At 33.5% G+C, this 18,668-nt stretch overlaps 3 protein-coding genes and 1 pseudogene across 5 annotated transcripts; 2 read left to right on the forward strand and 2 right to left on the reverse strand.

The window, feature by feature from the left end:
* The first annotated feature begins 773 nt into the window (after window positions 1-773).
* Window positions 774-1,433, forward strand: LOC140967957 (nifU-like protein 1, chloroplastic; annotated as a pseudogene).
* Window positions 1,330-7,311, reverse strand: LOC140967958 (SWR1-complex protein 4-like). Of its 3 annotated transcripts, none has more exons than XM_073428759.1 (17): window positions 7,037-7,311; window positions 6,873-6,962; window positions 6,730-6,795; window positions 6,587-6,646; window positions 6,413-6,469; window positions 5,431-5,560; window positions 5,219-5,286; window positions 4,921-5,013; window positions 4,776-4,823; window positions 4,331-4,501; window positions 3,732-3,842; window positions 3,107-3,202; window positions 2,175-2,249; window positions 2,017-2,077; window positions 1,844-1,878; window positions 1,653-1,744; window positions 1,330-1,528 (listed from the first exon to the last, which is right to left on the reverse strand). In XM_073428759.1, exons 1-16 carry the CDS (start codon window positions 7,145-7,147, stop codon window positions 1,667-1,669), a joined length of 1,350 nt encoding a protein of 449 aa, XP_073284860.1. In that variant the 5' UTR covers window positions 7,148-7,311; the 3' UTR covers window positions 1,330-1,528; window positions 1,653-1,666. The 3 variants fall into 3 exon arrangements, with proteins under 3 accessions (XP_073284860.1, XP_073284861.1, XP_073284859.1); XM_073428760.1 differs by having other exon boundaries at window positions 1,330-1,534; XM_073428758.1 differs by lacking the exons at window positions 1,330-1,528; window positions 1,653-1,744 and having other exon boundaries at window positions 1,760-1,878.
* Window positions 7,312-10,672: 3,361 nt separating this feature from the next.
* On the reverse strand, window positions 10,673-18,191 carry LOC140967960 (uncharacterized). Its single transcript, XM_073428763.1, has 8 exons — window positions 17,952-18,191; window positions 17,824-17,869; window positions 17,639-17,666; window positions 17,457-17,544; window positions 17,119-17,186; window positions 12,706-12,775; window positions 11,798-11,833; window positions 10,673-10,986 (listed from the first exon to the last, which is right to left on the reverse strand). The coding sequence occupies exons 1-8, from the start codon at window positions 18,130-18,132 to the stop codon at window positions 10,913-10,915; spliced, it is 591 nt and encodes a 196-aa protein (XP_073284864.1). The 5' UTR covers window positions 18,133-18,191; the 3' UTR covers window positions 10,673-10,912.
* LOC140967959 (uncharacterized) lies at window positions 13,752-17,098 on the forward strand. Its single transcript, XM_073428762.1, has 2 exons — window positions 13,752-16,038; window positions 16,074-17,098. The coding sequence occupies exon 1, from the start codon at window positions 15,082-15,084 to the stop codon at window positions 15,814-15,816; it is 735 nt and encodes a 244-aa protein (XP_073284863.1). The 5' UTR covers window positions 13,752-15,081; the 3' UTR covers window positions 15,817-16,038; window positions 16,074-17,098.
* Window positions 18,192-18,668: the final 477 nt, after the last annotated feature.

Genomic DNA, 18,668 nt, shown 5'->3' on the forward strand with positions numbered 1-18,668 from the left:
TCATATCACAATATTATAATGAGGTGTCATAAGATATTTTGTTTAGACTTTTATACTTGTCGTATCCCTTACGGGAGTGTGGGATGTCGTCTTAACATCCTCCCAGGATTTATAACAAGTTTTTTGAAAAATTTATTTTTATTATTTATAATAACATTATATTATATAATAAATATATAAACAATAAATAAATAAACAATAAAATAAATATTATTACTTTTGTTACTTTTTTCTTTTGTTTTGGAGCTTGGAAAAATATGGAGGACTTTTAGAGCTTCGTGCTGATAACGTGTTGTGAAAAAGTAAAAATTTACGGTAAAAAGTAAAAATCTCAAACTCTCAAAATTATCACACTACACACTTTATAATATTTTTCTCTCAACTCAATTGTGATTTTCTTCACAAATGAGAGATCTATTTATAGAAAATTTTTACGAATAATCTAAAATTAAATTACATCATTACCTTCATCATCACACATAAAATTTCAATATTCAACACCTAATTTTACCTAATTTTCAACATTCAAATATTCAATACACACATTTTAAATATTATTTTTCAACAATCATAAATTTATGCTGTTTGTTAACGTCATGCCATAATAAACAAAATAATTTTAAAGAATGTGTCCAATTTTAAAATGAAATTTTAAACAGCTTGCACTCTCAGATCATAATCCCTAAACCCTTTGTTCGCCCAAACTCCAGAATTCAATTATCATCCTCACCGCTCTCTCTCAAATTCAAATTCAAATTCAAATTCAAATTCAGGACAAAATCAGCCGAGCGGTTTTAGCACAACGCAGAAAACGTGGACAACGTTCTCGATGATGTTCGCCCCTACCTCATCACATACGGTGGTAACATCGATGTTGTATCCGTTGATGACGGCATCGTTTTCCTCCAGCTTCAAGGTGCCTTTTTCTTTTTATTTGTTCTCGATTATATATCATCTCATCTGTTTAATGGAACAGGGTCTTGTGGAAGCTGTCCTAGCTCCACCACCACCATGAAAATGGGCGTTGAAAGGGTTCTCAAGGAAAATTTTGGTGATGCCATCAAGGATATTTCCCAACTAGACGGATCCCAGAGCAAGGCGACCTCCGTAACCATAGATGTCAGTTTGTTTATTGGTTTGCATAAATCTTCGAATTAATTTGTTGTTTGATCGACGAGTTCGGTCCCTTTGCAGTTGGTGAACGCTCATCTGGGCATTCTGAGGCCGGCTATCAACAACCATTGGGAAGTGTACAAATAATATCCATTGTCGATGGGGACTGTCTTGTCAAGTACGTTGGCCCCCCACCATTGGATCTGGAATTCAAGCTGTCATCAAAGAGAGATTTGCAGACATTCTCAATGTTCGTTTCACTACCTAGTTTCATTCGGTGTCATTATTCTAACAATAAATATAGTACATTTTTCTACATATGTCTGGTAGTATCAGACTACATTTTTTGGTGCTGCCTCCCCGTCAAATATGCACTCATCATCAAAAGCCCGCTGTTGTCACCCCAATCATCATCCTGCAACAACCAAATATAAATACACTTAGAAAAAGATACAAATACTAACATTTGTACTCACGCATACATCAAACTGATAGTTATGTAAACATAACTATAGATAATGGTCCAGTGAATGACTCACATTTACATATACTATTAATCTGAGGCCTTGAACTTCCTTGGCCTTTTGGATTGAGCAGGTGATGATGGAGCTTCAGCTAATCGCCCAGACCCCTTCAGATTACAAAATTAATAAATGCCAGTATCACCAACTTTGCTACCGATTTGTGAAGAGACAAAAACAAATGACAAAAACCGTAAAAAAAAGTATACCTTACGCTTTTGATCCCTTTTGCCAAATCTTTCACCTAAAATCAACCAAATCCAAAGTTAGAAACGTACCATGATCATTAAAACATGGAGGCAACAACACACACCACAAAAAGCAAACAGTTAGACGACGAAATAGGGGTGGAATTTTAAAGTTCACTATATGTTAATGTTACCTACAAAACTTGTAGGATCAGGTGCAAAGGTTCTATCAAGCTCCGCAGCTCGATGTGAACGCTGTTTATGTTATAACATTACGTCATGCTTGGTCATTGTCAGAAGTAGAAAGGAAAGGTAAATTACATATACAAAGCAAATGAGTTTAAATTCCAACCTTAGGTGGTGTACCAGGAGTTTCAGCATATGCACCATCACGATATGATGACCCTTCTGCTTCCTTGTACTGCAACTGATAATTGGAAAAGATGGAAGGTTATGAAAAAGTATAATGCCAACATATAATTAAATTAAGATGACCAATGTCAAAAGACATGGCAAGGACTTCTTCAATTATGGAGCAAGATTTTGCAACTTCGACATTTCATTAACAAGCAACACAAAAATGTTTGAAACCAAAAACATGAGCATCTGTTAAGAATTTTTCTAAAGAAATCCAACCTGTCCATGCTTGAATGTTATTTAAGTTTTGCACCTCTGAAAACAAACAATGATGTGAAACTACGACCAGCTGTTGTCACAAGAGACACCTCAAGGCAAATATTATGTAATGGTTTGGAAGAGCAGAAAATCCATAATCATTATTCTAAAATACGGTAGGCGGGCGGCCACCCACCCACCGACCCACCCACCGCCTACTGCCTAAGCGATTTTTTTATACCTAAATATCTAATTTTTCTTGTTTATATCCGTATTTCTCCAATAATTCATCTATGTCGGATTCAAACTCAAAATCAATGACATATTCTTCCTATTTATACGATACAAATTGATTGAAAAATATATAAAACAATAATTTTTAAGAAATTAAAAAACAAAAAAATTCTATATATTATATTAGATGGTCGCCTAGGCGGCTTCTAAAAATCGAGGCGGTGAGCGACAACGCTGCCTTTTAGAACACTGATCCACATGAAACTATCAAGACAGAAAATAACTTGACCAAAGAATAAGACACCAAAATGAATACATCCTATATCATGGTAATATTTGGGCAGATGTGATATTATATCAGACATAATATGCTTAAGTGAAGCAAACAAAATTTAAAACCCACAAAAGATACATGTAAACGATGGGAAAACTAACCTGTTTCTGAAGATTCAATAGAGTTAATATTTCCTTTCTTAGTTCGAGATGCTCTGAGCACACAGCCTTTGTAGGAACCCTCGGTTTTAAATTCACCTAGAAAGGAACAGATGATTCAACCATACAGTGGAATGAATACAGTTAGCAGGAACTGTTAAAATTAGCCGACATATATATTTTTTAAGAAATTAATCCTTATTATCATTCCAAATTTCATATAAAAGAATGAACAATCAAAGTCCATATCACTGACAATTTTAAGACAGAAAATTGAATGGGTCTATAAACGTACAAATAGAATTTGAAGTTCGAACCTTCCACATATCATTTCCCCTTAAAAAGTAAAAATAGAATTTGAACCTTTCAAATATCATTTCCCCTTAAAAAGTAAATAAGCTCTTTGATCACAGATCTTCACGTATAACATTTAGTCATAAAAAACTCTGAAATCTTGCCCTTTAATAAGTTAAAAGGTATGTTCTTCCAGACAATGTTTTCCAATTTGTAAGCAAATAACAAAAAAGATAAGTCCATATTACATGTCCACTACCTAAAACATTTACAACAAACTATAACAGAAAAAGCGCATAGAAATGTGCTAGTGTTCAAGAAGAAGAAAGCAAACCCCAAGATCCTGCAAAGTCTGCTCGACCCGCTTAATAGTCCTAAGTCCTGCCGATGAACTTGCAGCTTGCACCATTTGCTCATGTGCATATGATCTTAAATACACACGCATCTGCATATTTTATTAATCAGTAAAACTAGAAGCAAAAAAAATCTTCCTAAGAGATGGCATCCAAATGTAAAATAACAACTGTGAACCTAAAAAATCCAGGATAAATGCAGGGAGAAACTAATTAAAGATCCCCAGCCAGAAATCAAAATAACAAGAAAACTAAAAGAAAAAATGAAAATCCCAATAATCCCCTTGCATTGGAAACTGTTGTCCGGTGCTATGTCACGAAATAGAAAAAAGAGAGAAAGAATTCCAGCATTCATGAGTGGATTATGGTCTCATGGGCACCTATCTTACAAGTACCGATCAACCAGGTAAACAACTAACATGAAAAGTGAGACCAGAGCGCTACCACAACAATTTTGGATCAGAAAAAAACGTGGAGCAGGAAAAGTGATAGGCATCAATAACTTAAGCAGCTAAAAGAATGCCACCAAAAAGAGAGCAACAGGAAGATGAATATGAACTTTAATCTTATTCAAGCATACCGAGCGAAGAGAAGAGATAACTGAAGCGATTTCTGCCACTGGATTTGTGACCACAGAAGAGGGAAACAGGGGATCCATAGAAGGGGAAATGTTATCAGCAGCAGTAGTAGCCATATCAGTACCAACCAGTCCAGTATCTGAAATAACTGGCAATTCTGGCTCTCTGGAAGACTGAAAAACAAGAATGAAATCACCTAAAATATAGTAAATAACAAATAAAGGATGGGAAAGGCAGGCAATTCGAATGACTAATAATTGGTAGATCTGATCCCGGAGTTCTGTGGCTGATTCTCATTCAGTACATTAATACTTATGAAGGCTTAAGATCAATCGAACAAATGATGATGATGATTTTGTACAAAACTTACATGGAATCCTACTATCCTTAATATTTAATATTTGTGATTTAGATATTCTTCTGTAAATGAGGGGGTGAGGGTCTAACCTTTATTGTCTTCCGTGCCTCAGATATTCTCTTCGCTTCAGCAAGAACCTAAAGATGTCAAAAGCTGAGAGCAAGCACTCGGAAAAGATAAACTAATACTTGTAGGATCATTATTTTGTCGCCGAGATATAAAACCAAAATTCACCTCAACATCTCTCCGCTCTTGCTGCTTCGTGTGAGAGAGTACCAAAGACAATGCACGCTTCCGCTCAATTTCTTGGGACTTGTTGTAAGGTTCCTATATCATTGAAAAGGCCGACGTTTCACGCAGACCATGATACAAATGTTAACTATGAGCCTAAAATGCTAAACAGGCACTTACTCTAACAATGAAAAACCCAACAAAACAAATGTTGGATGATCATACATTTACACAAAGCAAGAGAGTGATAGAGTAACTCTGTAATAGGGGTGGTGCAGGGATACAAGAAAGGCTACGAGACCTTAACAAGAGGATGCCCCGCAACATCACCAAGAGATGGAGCCCTAGCAATCATAATAGCTCGAGATACTGTACGAATGAAATGCAAGATAAGCATCAGAAACTTCTTAAATATCATATGATTAAAAAGCAAAACGATCAGTAGCTCCATATTTATATGCTCTCTTCAGGTTATCCAACAGTGATATCAATTAAGTAAAAACAGTAAAATACCACTGTAATATCGATTCTTCAATTCCTCCACAGTCTTTGATGAAGGGAACCTATCAGCTATCACAATGAAGCGAAGATCAAACCGCTCACACATATCAAATAATTGGTCTGTCTCTTCCTTCGTCCAAGCCTAATGCAACGCAAAGTAAGATAACAAGAAGCTGCATTTGAGTCACCTCGTTACAACAAAAGCTCAAGGACCAATCATATGTAATCTCATTCTTTCAGCAACACCAAATAGTTAGGGCCATTGGTTAATTGAATATTCAAAAACACCTACCTTCAATGTGACGTCCAAACAGAATGAGTACGCCTCATTCTAGATTGTAGGCAAAAGAATGTATATTTAATGTTATTGATAATTAATTTATTACTACCTCCCAAATTGAGTCATTTTACTGCTTTGGTTCTCCACAAACGAAGTTAATTTCTAAACAAATATTTCTTTAAAAAATTATCCATACCCGAAAGGTATGATGTGGCAATTAAGTATCAACGACCGCACCTACTGTATCTGAGGGTACAGTTGTACAAATCAAAAACTTTGCGCCCATTTAAAATAAAACATTCAATACTGGGTGGATGAACCGAAGGAGTATTATATTCTTAATATAGCAGAGTATTGCATACTAAGTTAATCTTACAAAAAATACCAATAATGTTGAACAACATTACACATGCTACTTATATTGAAATTTTCATATCAAAAAGTGAAACTATGTTATCGGAATAAAAAATAATCTGTGAGTTTCCTAACTAATCAGTGTAGTTTCTCAGAATAGCTTAAATATATTATGATTTTTACACAAACTGAATCAAAAGAGGTAGGTCGACAATAATTACAAATTGATTCATTGATCTAAAATCTGAACCAAATACAAAAGAGCAGCCACTTGTTCGATAATTAAAGAACCAGAATATTTTGCAGTTTATGAATTATTGAAAAAGATGAACACGTGAAAAGTCAAATCTAAATCCTTACAGGATCGGTCAAGCACTTCTCGTACTCCTCATCAGTGTACTTTATTACATCAACCGACTGGGAGACATCACAGTTCGGAAAAGTCAGTTGATGAATATATGAACACAGAGTCAGAGGCCAAATTTATCTGTTGGGAGATGTTTATCATGTGGAAAATAGAATGTTTTGGCGTACCTTATTGAACTTTGAAAATGAATAATCACCCGTTGGTGGGACGCCATTCACAACTCTAACCTATGAATAAAAAACAGGAAATACTACAACAGTCCCGCAAGTAGTAAAATTCCGAAAGTCTCCTACAATCAAGTGAAACACACCCAATGATAGAGCAGCAAGTTGTCGTTTCTGGCAGAATTCGTAAAAGGAAGCCATTGCCATGTGATCTGAAGAAAACTAAAAGCATATAAATAAATTTAAAAAAAACCAAGAAACTTATGTCTAGAACAGAACACACGTGAACCTTCTCGTTTTCGGATTGTGCTTTTCGTTTCAATTGATTAAAATCAACAGCGGGCATCAAAGGCGCCATCCCCCCTGTAAGAGCGTAAACCTACGGCATTCCATTCAACAGCTGAAAACACACAACATTCCAGTGTAAGACAAAAAACAAAAATCGAAAGAAACCTCGCGCGAAATGCCATCGGGCTTTCTCTGAGATTCTCTGGGAGCCTTGGACTTCTTTTCTTGTGATGGCAACGCACTCTTGGGCAACCCCAAGATGTCTTTGGCATCCATCGCTTGAAACCCACGATTTTCTTGGAATTGGACTCGACACTGATGAAGAACGCGAGACCTAAACTGAACCCTCCCCAATAACCCGCTGATTTTATCCCTCGTAAGTCGTAACCATTGTGAACATGAAATTCAGCGGGATCGGGCAAAACATGAAAAAATCATAAAATTTAAGTTAATTTTTAGTTCATATTTATGATTTTTTTCTAAGTTCACTTTTAAATATTTAAAAAAAACTCTAAAGACACCGAAATTTTATTTAATGGTAGTTTTTGATAGCAATAATTTTCTTTTTGAAGATTTATATATTTATTTTAAAATTTTGTATATACTATTGATTGATTTTATATGATTAAAATTATAATAAAATTAAAAACATTTTTCACTTTTAATCGCGTATTAATCTCGTCGAAGTTTTTAAACCTTGGAGTTTGACATCAACTATTATTCGCGTTTTTTAGAACCTTACATGATTTTTATTATATTAAAACTCCATTAAATTAAAATTGCTTTTTCCCCCTAAATTGCATTTATTTATATATATATATACTATTAAGAAACATGTATGTTGCAATGAGAAATGAAACTACTAGAAATACTAGTAAGAAACATGTATGTTGCAATGAGAAATGAAACTACTAGAAATAAATTTATATTTCAAAATTATAGTAAATTGTTACATTTAATAAATATTAGCTTAGATATGAATTTGATATATAGTTTGTTTTTCAATATATTTATTTAAAGTTTTTCTTGTTTAATTTTGATGTTTCCTTTCATTTTTTCCTTCTCACTTTCTATTTCTCTTTTGGTTTATTTAATTATGAATGTTATAACTTTGCATCATTTGATATCTCAATCACTTCAATCTTTCGATTTTTGTTTCTTTTTTTTTTGTTTAGCTTGATATTTCAACGGATTGTTATGTGTCTTCTTTTTTCGTTTTTGTGTTCCTGTGACTGTCGTTTTCTTCATTTCCTTTGATTCATATTTTTCTTCTATTAGATTTTTTTCTACAATGCATGTTTATAATTGACTGATCATCCCAAGTAACTCTTTCACATGATTCTTTCAGAGCTTCCTCAGTAATTTCCCACCATAACTGAGCTCGGTCTTTTAATTGACAAATAGCCAACTTAAGCTGCAATCAAGAGTGTACTCCAACATATTAAACAAGCGCTTCATACTTTTTTTACCATGCTACAACTTTCTAACAATCTTCATTTCTAAAGAATCGAGAAGGACGCATGTTCTGAAATCGAGACATCACTAGTTCCATTTCACTCATTCTTCTAGTCAACTGGTCCACTTCATGCTCAACGATAACATTTTGTGCTTCCCCACGAAGACGACGACCTCGTCTTCCCAAATCAGTCTCGTTAAGTCCTCTTGCATTAAGGGCTTCAGATTCCTAAACAACTTCATTTCCTTTTCTGCCCCTACGTCCAGGTGCCATCTACAAGACACAATGTATAGCCTAAAATCAGTACACGTAAAACTCATGCATTTATTTAATGATTAATTTTTTATTCAAGTTTAAAACAATTTTTTTAGTGATGCATGATTTATTTATTTACATTATTTTAAATTATTTATGCTTATGTGATGCACGTTAAAATGTTTCACGAGTTTATTGTTTCAGACGATTATTCGATGCGAGATCGAAGAAAAAAGACCGACGACGAGTTTGACGATTTAAAATGTGGTATTTTATTTTAAGTTAAGAATGAGGGCTATTTGATGATTACGATTTATTTAAGAAAATTTTTATTTCCGCAAAATTTTAAGTTGTTTAAAATACGGTACGTTACACACAAGGATTTAATCCACAGGCAGAAACAAAATAATTGGTTTAGTATATGAGCATAAACTTAAACTAATAGGCAGTTTTTAAACTATATGTCAAAACTTAATCAACTATACGCTCTAGTCATGCTAATTCAATTAATTCAAAGCATAGAAAAAAAGTAAGGGCAATAATCAAACACATGCACAATCATTTTATTTGTGTCTAAACTCAAATGTCCAAAACTCTAATTCGAGTGTATCCCAGTTACGCTCTGATACCAAATAGTGTGGGATCATGTTCTTAATTAATATTTAATCACCAAACAACAATGATTAATTAGTGTAAACAGCGAAAAAGAGTTTAAAATGTTCATTTGAGCATACAGAAATTTCGACATGACCTCCACGTAAGTAAGACATCCCAAAAATTTCAAAACACAACAACATCAATATATGCACGAAGATAACATCAAGTTCACAATCAAACAAACCAATATTCTACCGTCGCACTGGCCAAGACTAGACACAACATATCACAAACAATCCAAAACAACGTAAAAACATCACAATACAGCTACGAAGGGCATCTCCTTGGCAAAAGTATCAAACCAATATAATATATATATATCTGAAAACTCTGACACCAAAAATTTTTATTTAAAAAAAAAAACTTGTTTCTTTTTTTTTTAAAATTTTTAAATTTTATTTATTATATTTATTTGTATAAAAAAATTATAAATACTATTTAAATAATAGTCTAATATTTATGTTATTATTTTAAAAATTAGATATTTAATCATATAAATTTAAAAATAATAATTGTTGACTTTTAAAATATTTATTTATTTATTTTAATTATTATTAATTAAAGACTAATTTAATTTAATTATTGTAAATTTATTAATAATTATTATTTATATTATTATTTAAATTTATTAATAATAAAACATTAGTCATAATTAAAAATATATTAAATAAAATATAATAACTAATATATGTAAAATAAAAAGAATATTTCGAGAATATTTTTTTTAGTGTAAGATTTGAAATAAATGTGTTGGAGATTGATATTTTTGGTGTAGAAATAATACTATTTTAGTGTAAAATTTGCACCAAAATAGATTTTGTATTTGGAGATGGCAGGGTTCTGAGGTAAAAACAAAATCAAGATAAAGACAAAGAGATAGGAAAAAATCGAGAAATATGCATTATTAAGGACCCTAAAGAAAAACGTATTTGTGATTTTTATTCATGCTTTTATATAGAATATTAGATACCCTAAAGAAAAACGTATTTGTGATTTTTATTCATGCTTTTATATAGAATATTAGATATTAGATAACCCAAGTATTCAGACTTTGCAGACTAAATCCCACAGGAGGAAAAGCATGTTCATCCCATAGTAAATCTGCGATCGTTGTCTATACACGTGAAGTTAAATCTAGATAAGGTAATAGCTATGAATGAAGATTTTAGTCGAAGCATAAAGGGGACAATTTTTTAAAAAGCCCTATCGTGTGTGTGTTTTTCTAAAGAAATAATCATAACACAATATCAGTCCAGGAGGAAAACCGACATTTTGCCCTTCAGATCGATTAAAAAAGAAAAGAAAACTGAAGGTTTCCAGTGCTGGAATTTACGCAATTTGTCCAGACATTACCAAGGGAGTAATGATGCGTTAGGTTTTTGTTTTTCCGAAACAAGTTTTGCGAAAAATGTGTATAAATTTGATTCACAGAATTCGTCAATTAGCACTGTGCAAGAATGTGATTGAATATGATACCTGTCTTCATTGTGATAATTATAAACCGATTCCTTCTTTCTCTCCCAGTTGGTGATTTGGAAACTTAAATCCCTACTAAAACTAATCATACAATATTCAAATTAGCAAAGCAACAAAGTCAAGAAGTAGCATACGCGAGTAGTACCAAAGATGAACAACGTTAAGAGAGAGACAGAATCATGTGGGTGAGGCCAATGTTAAGCAGATGCGGAGGAGGGGAACATTTCCGCCCTCCCTCCGGACATTCTTTCAGCCTTCAATCCCCGTTCACCTGAAAAACAAACAAAAATTATAATTCTTTTTCTTTCTAGAAAAGAGAGAACTCGTAATTCCTTAATTGATACTAATACTGAACATGAAGATTTCTTTAAATATTCAAATTCAATGTATTATATACATTATTAGACCAAGTAAGATTTCAAAAAAAAAATCATTTCAAACAATTAGTAGTTATAAGATAGACTGAATGCTTCACATAAGTATCAGTGGAGCAATGACAAGTATCAGTGGAGCAATGACATAGCAAATCACAAGGAACACCAAAAACAAAAATGGAAGAAATTAAGATACTGATATAGAACACATATAATACAGGAAGATATATTTAAGAAACAAAAAAAGACATCATAGAGATGAAAACTGATTACTCTGATAGGCATAGCCCGGACCTGAGGTGACATCCATGAGGCGACCCCGCCTCAGGCAAGATTTTGAGAGGAGTAAACAAAAATTATTATTTAGCAATAAAAGGATTAGACTTGCGAATTCAATGCAATTTGTACAACCACTGACACTTGCAAAGAAAAAAGTGAAGAAATTTTCTGAATCTTGATTAATTCTCATTATTTACCTTTTACATGTAAGTATATACTCAACATGCTTAGTTTTTGAAAACTATCGTTAACGAAAAATAACAATTAAATACGACAGAAACAATTTTTTAAGATCGACTCCATACACTCAGACTCAAAATCTCAGCTAGACACGGCTTTACTGATAGGCTCTTGCTAAATTAAATGTACAGTAAGAATACGGACAGATACATCCTTATAAAAACCAACAGAATGTTGAAGCTCACATACCAGTGCGAACTCTAATTACGTCTGAAACTGGAACCACTGCACCCACAATCAATAACACAATTTGAAAATTAAGCCATTGTGCACCATGGGAGTTGGAAAAAGAGGCAGAACGATGAACACTTTCACTTTTCTATGAAATTGATGGGTAGAAACTAGGTAGATACTTGCAGAAGACTAAACAACCCACGAGCAATCTCTTATGATCCCCTCTCTTTTAAAGCTAAATAGACACACAACCACATGAGGCCAGCCAAAATACAAAAATATGGAAATTATATCATGATTTTTTAAATAGACATTTTGTACACTCTAAAATCACTGAAGCATGGAAGACACAAAAAAGAAGAAAGGAAAAATCATACGATCAAATTTGTATCATCGATTAATTTGAATCACACATCAATATGCATCAATAGAACCCCACATCGTTCAATTCAAGATGAAAAAAAACCACATCTAACGAACTATTTCTTGTACTCAGTTTAAGCTTGTAAAGTTAAGTTCACGGGAACTCTAATTTCCTAATTTGAATGAATATCTTTTCATAAGGATAAGCTAAGGTAAGCCTAAGCTATAAACAAAATCAAAGTGCTCACCCATTTTACTTCTCAGTAAAGAGCCATAAATGTGCGCTCTTGAAAAAGATATATAGAAGTGACAAATAAGTAGCATCATTTATAGTGAGAAACTGTGGCTAAAAACGAAGAATAAAGGAGAATAACAAAAAATTCTTTAGTCTATTGTAGCGATAATGTATTATGAGATATAGCACAAAACATATAAGTGAAACATCCACGAGCAAACTGCCGCATAATGGCAGGGGCCTCAAGTTTGTGAAAAAAGGTTACACTAACCAAAACAAGTTTATCAATTGAGTCATTGACAACAGAGGTAATTTCTTATCTTACAGAAAATCTTGCCATCACCAATCTCTCCTGTCCTTGCCTCCTCTATTATCTTTTCAATTACCGCTTCAACCTAAGCAATCAGAAGGAGTCATTATTAGAATGAACAAACTAGTATCTCACCCGTGCGATGCACAATGTGTTATTACGTAATTAATATTTGAGTAAATATGAGCGTTTGAATAGTTATTTAAATTTTTGATAAAATGTAATCAATATATTTAAATATTATTATAAAAAGTTATTATAACAAAAATGTTTATACCATTGCGATAACGCTCAAAGGAAGATAACAATCTACTACCGTCATTTTTCTGTTTAGCAATTCACAACTTTAAAATTTTGTAACCTCATAAACTAACAACATACTTAAACCAATTAAAATTATAAATTACAAAAAAATGAATACATTTGATTAAATTAGACAAATCATTTGTCCTCGCCTATGTTAAATCCCTATCGTTAAAAATAGGCTTCATCATTAAATCTTATACAATCTTAAATATAAATATAAATAATATGAAATATAAATTAATAATATTAGTAACAATAAGAATTACATATCCAATTATATTTATCATAAAAATATAATATAAGTTAATTACAGAAAGACTGGTAAAAATAAATTTTTTAAAAATATAAAAAAAATTTAATGACAATAAATAAGTTACTGAAACAGAAATAAGCTAAAATAATAATGATAATAATAAACAGAGGATAGTCACGGAAATAATGATGTGACATAAGAGAATAATATCATTCCCAATGATAATAAAATACATATTATTATTAATATTATAAAAAACAACACAACCAACAAAAAATAAAAATGTTATTATTATTATCTATTGCTATTTATCTTTTTAAGGGTATAATTCAGGCAAAAACCGAGCCGTCTGCTATCAAATTTGTTTGGGAATCTGTTTTTAAGATTTACATACATAAAAGTGTAAATTTAATCTGATTTGTTCTTTTTAACATTAAATATAATGTTATCTCATTAATGCATTAAGTACATATATTCAATATGACGTTTCCTCGTTAGAAAATCCACTCCATTCGACTATTCGAGCAATAATGATACATTTTCTAAGTGTTTTTCCAGCTTATAAAATTTCAGTCCCAAATGCAATTGATTCATCCCATGATGGCGCTTTTGTGTGTCCAAAATCTGCATATCACAGAGTGCACACATAAAGCCTGCTTGCTTGCGTGACTATCAGTGTTATGCCATTAATTCTATGCTCAAATCTTCTACTGCACATTCACTTACCACAATCCTAAGCTCTAACAAATTGTCTAATTCATATAAAGCCTTTGTTCATCATGTTTTCTCTGTTTTAAAACCACAACATTACTCTCAAGTTACCGAAATACCTAAGTGGCAACAGGCCATCACAGAGGAGTTGCGAGCTTTGGAAAGGAATGTACGTGGAGTACTGTGTCTTTGCCACTGGGAGAGACACCAATGGGGTGTAAATGGGTTTATAAAGGTAAACATTTGGCTATTTGGAACATCGCATCATTATAAGCACAACCAGTAGCTAATGGTTATACACAACAAGAATCAACAAAATCTTAACTGAAAGCAATTTTGCAGCCGGGGGAGACTACAATGGGATGTAAATGGGTTTACAAAGCTAGAATTTTGGCTGATGAAACATTGCATCGTTATATGCACAACCAGTAGCTAACGGTTATACACAACAAGAAGGGTTGGATTATTAGCATAAATAACAGTTAGTTTGGTTATTAGTCAAATGTTAGTGGGTCTCTGCAGCTAAATCTTAGTTAGTCTCTGATTTTTTTCTTTGTTTGTTAGGAATTTGTTAAGAGAATCAAGCAACGTGCATCTCCTTGTATGCCTATAAAAGGTAGAGAAATTCCACCCAATGAATTATCCCAAATAAAGTTGTTTTCTCTCCACTTATTTTGCATCGTGCCACTTTTATTTTTCAACATTGTGGTATCAAGAGCCAGGCAATTGCAGGCTACAAACTTATTTTCTTTCAATTTTTATTGGCAAGCTGAGCGATCTTCAAGTTGTTGGTGGCATCAAGAAGCTCAACAATCAAAGTTACAATATTTGGTCTACATGTATGATGTCTTACATGCAAGGTCAAGACTTGAAGGAGGTTGTCAACGGAAGAGAAGTTATGCAACCAGAAGTAGAGGATGCACATGGTACATTGAGAAAGTGGAAGATAGAAGCAGACAAGGCAATGTTTTAAAGACTACGGTCGAAGAAGATGTATTAGAGCATATTAAGGATGTCAAAACTCCCAAAGAAGCTTGGGATTCGCCATGCTATTCTTCAAGAAAAATGACACGAGGCTTCAACTTCTTGAGAGTTAATTTTTCTTGGTAGCGCAACGCGACATGGCAATCTTTCAGTACTTCCACAAGGTGAAGACTTTATGCTGGGAAATTTCCGAGTTGGATCCAAGTGATTCTATTGGAGACACCAGGATGAAAAGAATAATTATCCACGGTTTGAGACCTGAATACAGGGGCTTTGTTGCTGCAATACAAGGATGGCAAAATCAACAATCACTTGTTGAGTTTGAAAATTTGTTTGCTGGACAAGAAGCACTAGCTAAGCAAATGGGAGGAGTTTCGCTTAAGGGTGAGGAGAAAGCACTCTGCCCCGGTAAACAAAAAGAGAACTCCAATCAACACACAATTGGTTGGTGTAAAAAGAATACTGACAAGGTAAAAGATAATCAAAGCAAAGGAAGTACTAGTTCATGGGGAGCTTCGAAAAATCTCGGCTATGGCAATAAGTTTGATGCGACGTGCTACAATTGCGGAGAGAAAGGTCATATGGCGAAAACTTCTCATTTGAAGAAAAATTTGGTGGAGAGTAATGCTGCTGCTTCCAAAAGTGAAGATGAATGGGATGGAGAGGCATTATATGCTGCAGAGGAAGAGGAGCTGGCTCTCACGACAACTTTGGAACATATTGATTATGAAAAAGATTGCATTGTTGACTCGGGATGTTCAAATCATATGACAGTTGATGAAGACAAGTTGCAAAATTTGTCAGAATGTAAGGGAAGCCGAGTGGAGGTGATAGCCAACAATTCAAAGCTAGGGATTTCGAAATTTTCATAATGGTTTCTTTCAATATCAGGTTGATAATTCATTGTTAATTTGTACTCATTGTCTGTTTTCTTGCCTTGTTAGTGTATGTAGATGACAATGGAGTGGCTACAAATGATACTAAGGAGGCACAGGTGAGAGGAGTTAAAAGTTTTCCTTCACACTCAGTTTTCTCTAAATGATTTGGGAATCTGAAGTATTTCTTGAGCATTGAGTTTGCTCGTTCGTCGTGAGGTATCTCTATTTCTCAACATCATTATGCAGTTCAGTTACTTACGGATGCGGGATTCCTTGGCTGTAAGCCACAATCCGCTATTATGGATGTTAACTTGAAGCTTCATCAAAATGATGGTGAGCCACTTTCAGATCCTTCTATGTACAGGAGGTTGATTGAGAGATTATTATATCTTACAATTACTCGTCCTGACTTGTCTTATTTGGTGAACAAGCTAAGCTAGTTCGTTTCCAAGCCACATACCGAACATTTGAAGGCTGCACATTCTATGCTTCAATATATCAAAGGCACAATTGGTCAAGGGTTGTTCTATAGTTCTTCGTCGGAGCTTAAACTGAATTATTTCTCAAACTCTGGCTGTGCGTCTTGCTTGGATACATGGAGGTCCATCAGTGGTTTTGGTGTTTTTCTTGATTCCTCCATGGTTTCATGGAAATCGGAGAAGCAAACATAATATCCAGATCTTCTACTGAGGCCGAATATCGATCCATGGCAAACGCTACTTGTTAAGTGGTGTGCATAATATCTCTCTTAAAGGATTGTTATCCACATTGCTTCTAATTCAGTGTTCATGAATGAAAGTAGCACATAGAACTTGATTGCTATCTTGTTAGGGAAAAGTTGCTAGCTGGAGTCATCAAAATGCATCATGTTTTCTCAAGTAATCAACTAGCTGATTTGTTTACCTAACTTTTGCATCCTGCTTGGTTACGAATTTTATTACCCAAGATGAGTGTGCACAACATTCACTCCACGTCTTGAGGTGTATTAGAATGAATAAATGTATTCTATGTGTTGTACATGTAGGATGACGTGTCTATAACACACTTGAACATAGAACACTATATAGGCTTATTTCCATACATATTTTTCTAATTAGATTTCACTTTTAGAGTTGTAAACCGCTCTCTCTCTTATTCAATAGATATGGTTTCTTCATTCAATACGTGATCTTTTTGCTTCTAACAGTAATTTAAATTAAGCTTCATATAGATAAATAACAGATGATTAAAGTTTATATAAATTGTAAATTGAAATAAAGAAATAAATTTTATTAAACCTTCTCCAACTGAAGATACCTGATCTTTGCTAACAACAATCTCCATCTTAACTTTTGCAACAAAATTATCTTCACAAAATTCAGAGCCTAGAGATGGGAAAATATTAGAAGGTTGAGAAATTTAGAGTAACAAACAATACAAAAACGATAGGATGTAAAAGCTTATATTCGGTGCGTGGCATGTGCAACCATTCAATACACACACACACACACACACACACACACACACACACACACACTCTTCTAATCGAACGTAAGAATAGCATGTCTCATTCAGGACCGAGACGTGATCCATCTCCAACACAAGTACATGGGAAGCAACAATAACAACAATAAAATCCTAACAATATAATTTACCTGCCTGCCTCTCAGTTGAGCCGCCTTGAGCTCCAAAACCTCGAACATCAGAAACCGTAACACCACGAATACCCATTTTCAATAATGCCTTCATTCAAAATTCAGGAGCAATACTTAGGAAAACAAATAAATTTCGATCAACAAAGCAAGGACTGACATTGTAAGCTAAGTAAAATTCTTACAGAAGACACCTGTGGGATCCTCCAAGGTCTGAATCCAAAGTTTACCAAAAGATCATGGTGCAATGATGATCAAAAGAGTAGAAAGCAGAGAATCTTGATAAGGAATAGAAACATACAGAAGCAACGCTCAAAATTATCAAGAACAATGAAGTAGGCTACTGCTTCACGAAAAGAAATAAATAGACCTTAGAATTGCCTCGACTTTATAAAATTGGGTATCAGGGACGTCATCTACGGAGCAAACGCCATTGGACAATCAGTCGGTGAAAAAGAAATAAATAAAATATTTAAAAGTTTTAGAAAAAGTAGGAACCTGGGGCAATATGGGCTCTGATAATATGATGCAGAGGAGGAGAATTATGACGGCGCTTGAGAGAGAGAGTGGGCTGAATAAGGCAAAATGGTTGCCTGAGAATGGGAGTGGGAGCTACTGAGATGCCCGGAAGGAGAGTAGAGTGAAGAAAGTTTAAGGCGGCGCTGAATTGGGTAGCCATCGCACTGTGGGACAGCCGAGTGAGCAACAGGATTTTTTGTGTGTGAATTCAATCACTCTGATTACCAATTATATCCTTCCCATCAGCACATGAAAATATTAAAATTGTAATGAATAGTTCCTACAAATCTACGAAATTTTATATAATATAATGAAAAAAGCTCATTTTATATTCATGATTTTTTTATTTAATATTTATATACATGTACTTATAAATGCATATTCATTCAAAAAATAAAATGAAATCTTGTATTAAAAAAAACTAGATTGAGCATAATTCCAACCGGCTTTCTAGAACACTGCTTCTTCCATATTAAATCGAGCACCTTGATATCATTCTCGTTAATATCTTGAAGGACTCAACCTCTCTTGACTTGTTTAAATCTAAACATACCCGGATCCACACATGATTTCTAACGACTTTGACCTGTTAAACGTTACATGATTATATTCATAGTATTTTTTGACATAATTTATTTTTAATCAATATATTTGACAAAAGCTAGATAAAATAAAAATAAGCAAAATGTCAATTTT

The sequence above is a fragment of the Primulina huaijiensis genome, unplaced genomic scaffold, assembly GCF_012295235.1.
Source record: "Primulina huaijiensis isolate GDHJ02 unplaced genomic scaffold, ASM1229523v2 scaffold31863, whole genome shotgun sequence".
Taxonomy (NCBI): domain Eukaryota; kingdom Viridiplantae; phylum Streptophyta; class Magnoliopsida; order Lamiales; family Gesneriaceae; genus Primulina; species Primulina huaijiensis.

Excerpts from the sequence above, each read along its gene's own strand:
- LOC140967959 (XM_073428762.1), top strand. The coding sequence starts at position 15,082 with ATGGCAATCTTTCAGTACTTCCACAAGGTGAAGACTTTATGCTGGGAA.
- LOC140967958 (XM_073428758.1), bottom strand. The coding sequence starts at position 7,147 with ATGGATGCCAAAGACATCTTGGGGTTGCCCAAGAGTGCGTTGCCATCA. Across the intron at positions 6,963-7,036 it reads CCGATGGCATTTCGCGCGAG|GTTTACGCTCTTACAGGGGG; the intron begins GTTTCTTTCGAT and ends GGAATGCCGTAG. Across the intron at positions 1,879-2,016 it reads TGATCCTACAAGTTTTGTAG|GTGAAAGATTTGGCAAAAGG; the intron begins GTAACATTAACA and ends GGTTGATTTTAG.
- LOC140967960 (XM_073428763.1), bottom strand. The coding sequence starts at position 18,132 with ATGGCTACCCAATTCAGCGCCGCCTTAAACTTTCTTCACTCTACTCTC. Across the intron at positions 17,870-17,951 it reads CAGAGCCCATATTGCCCCAG|ATGACGTCCCTGATACCCAA; the intron begins GTTCCTACTTTT and ends TTTGCTCCGTAG. Across the intron at positions 17,187-17,456 it reads CTCAACTGAGAGGCAGGCAG|GCTCTGAATTTTGTGAAGAT; the intron begins GTAAATTATATT and ends TCCCATCTCTAG.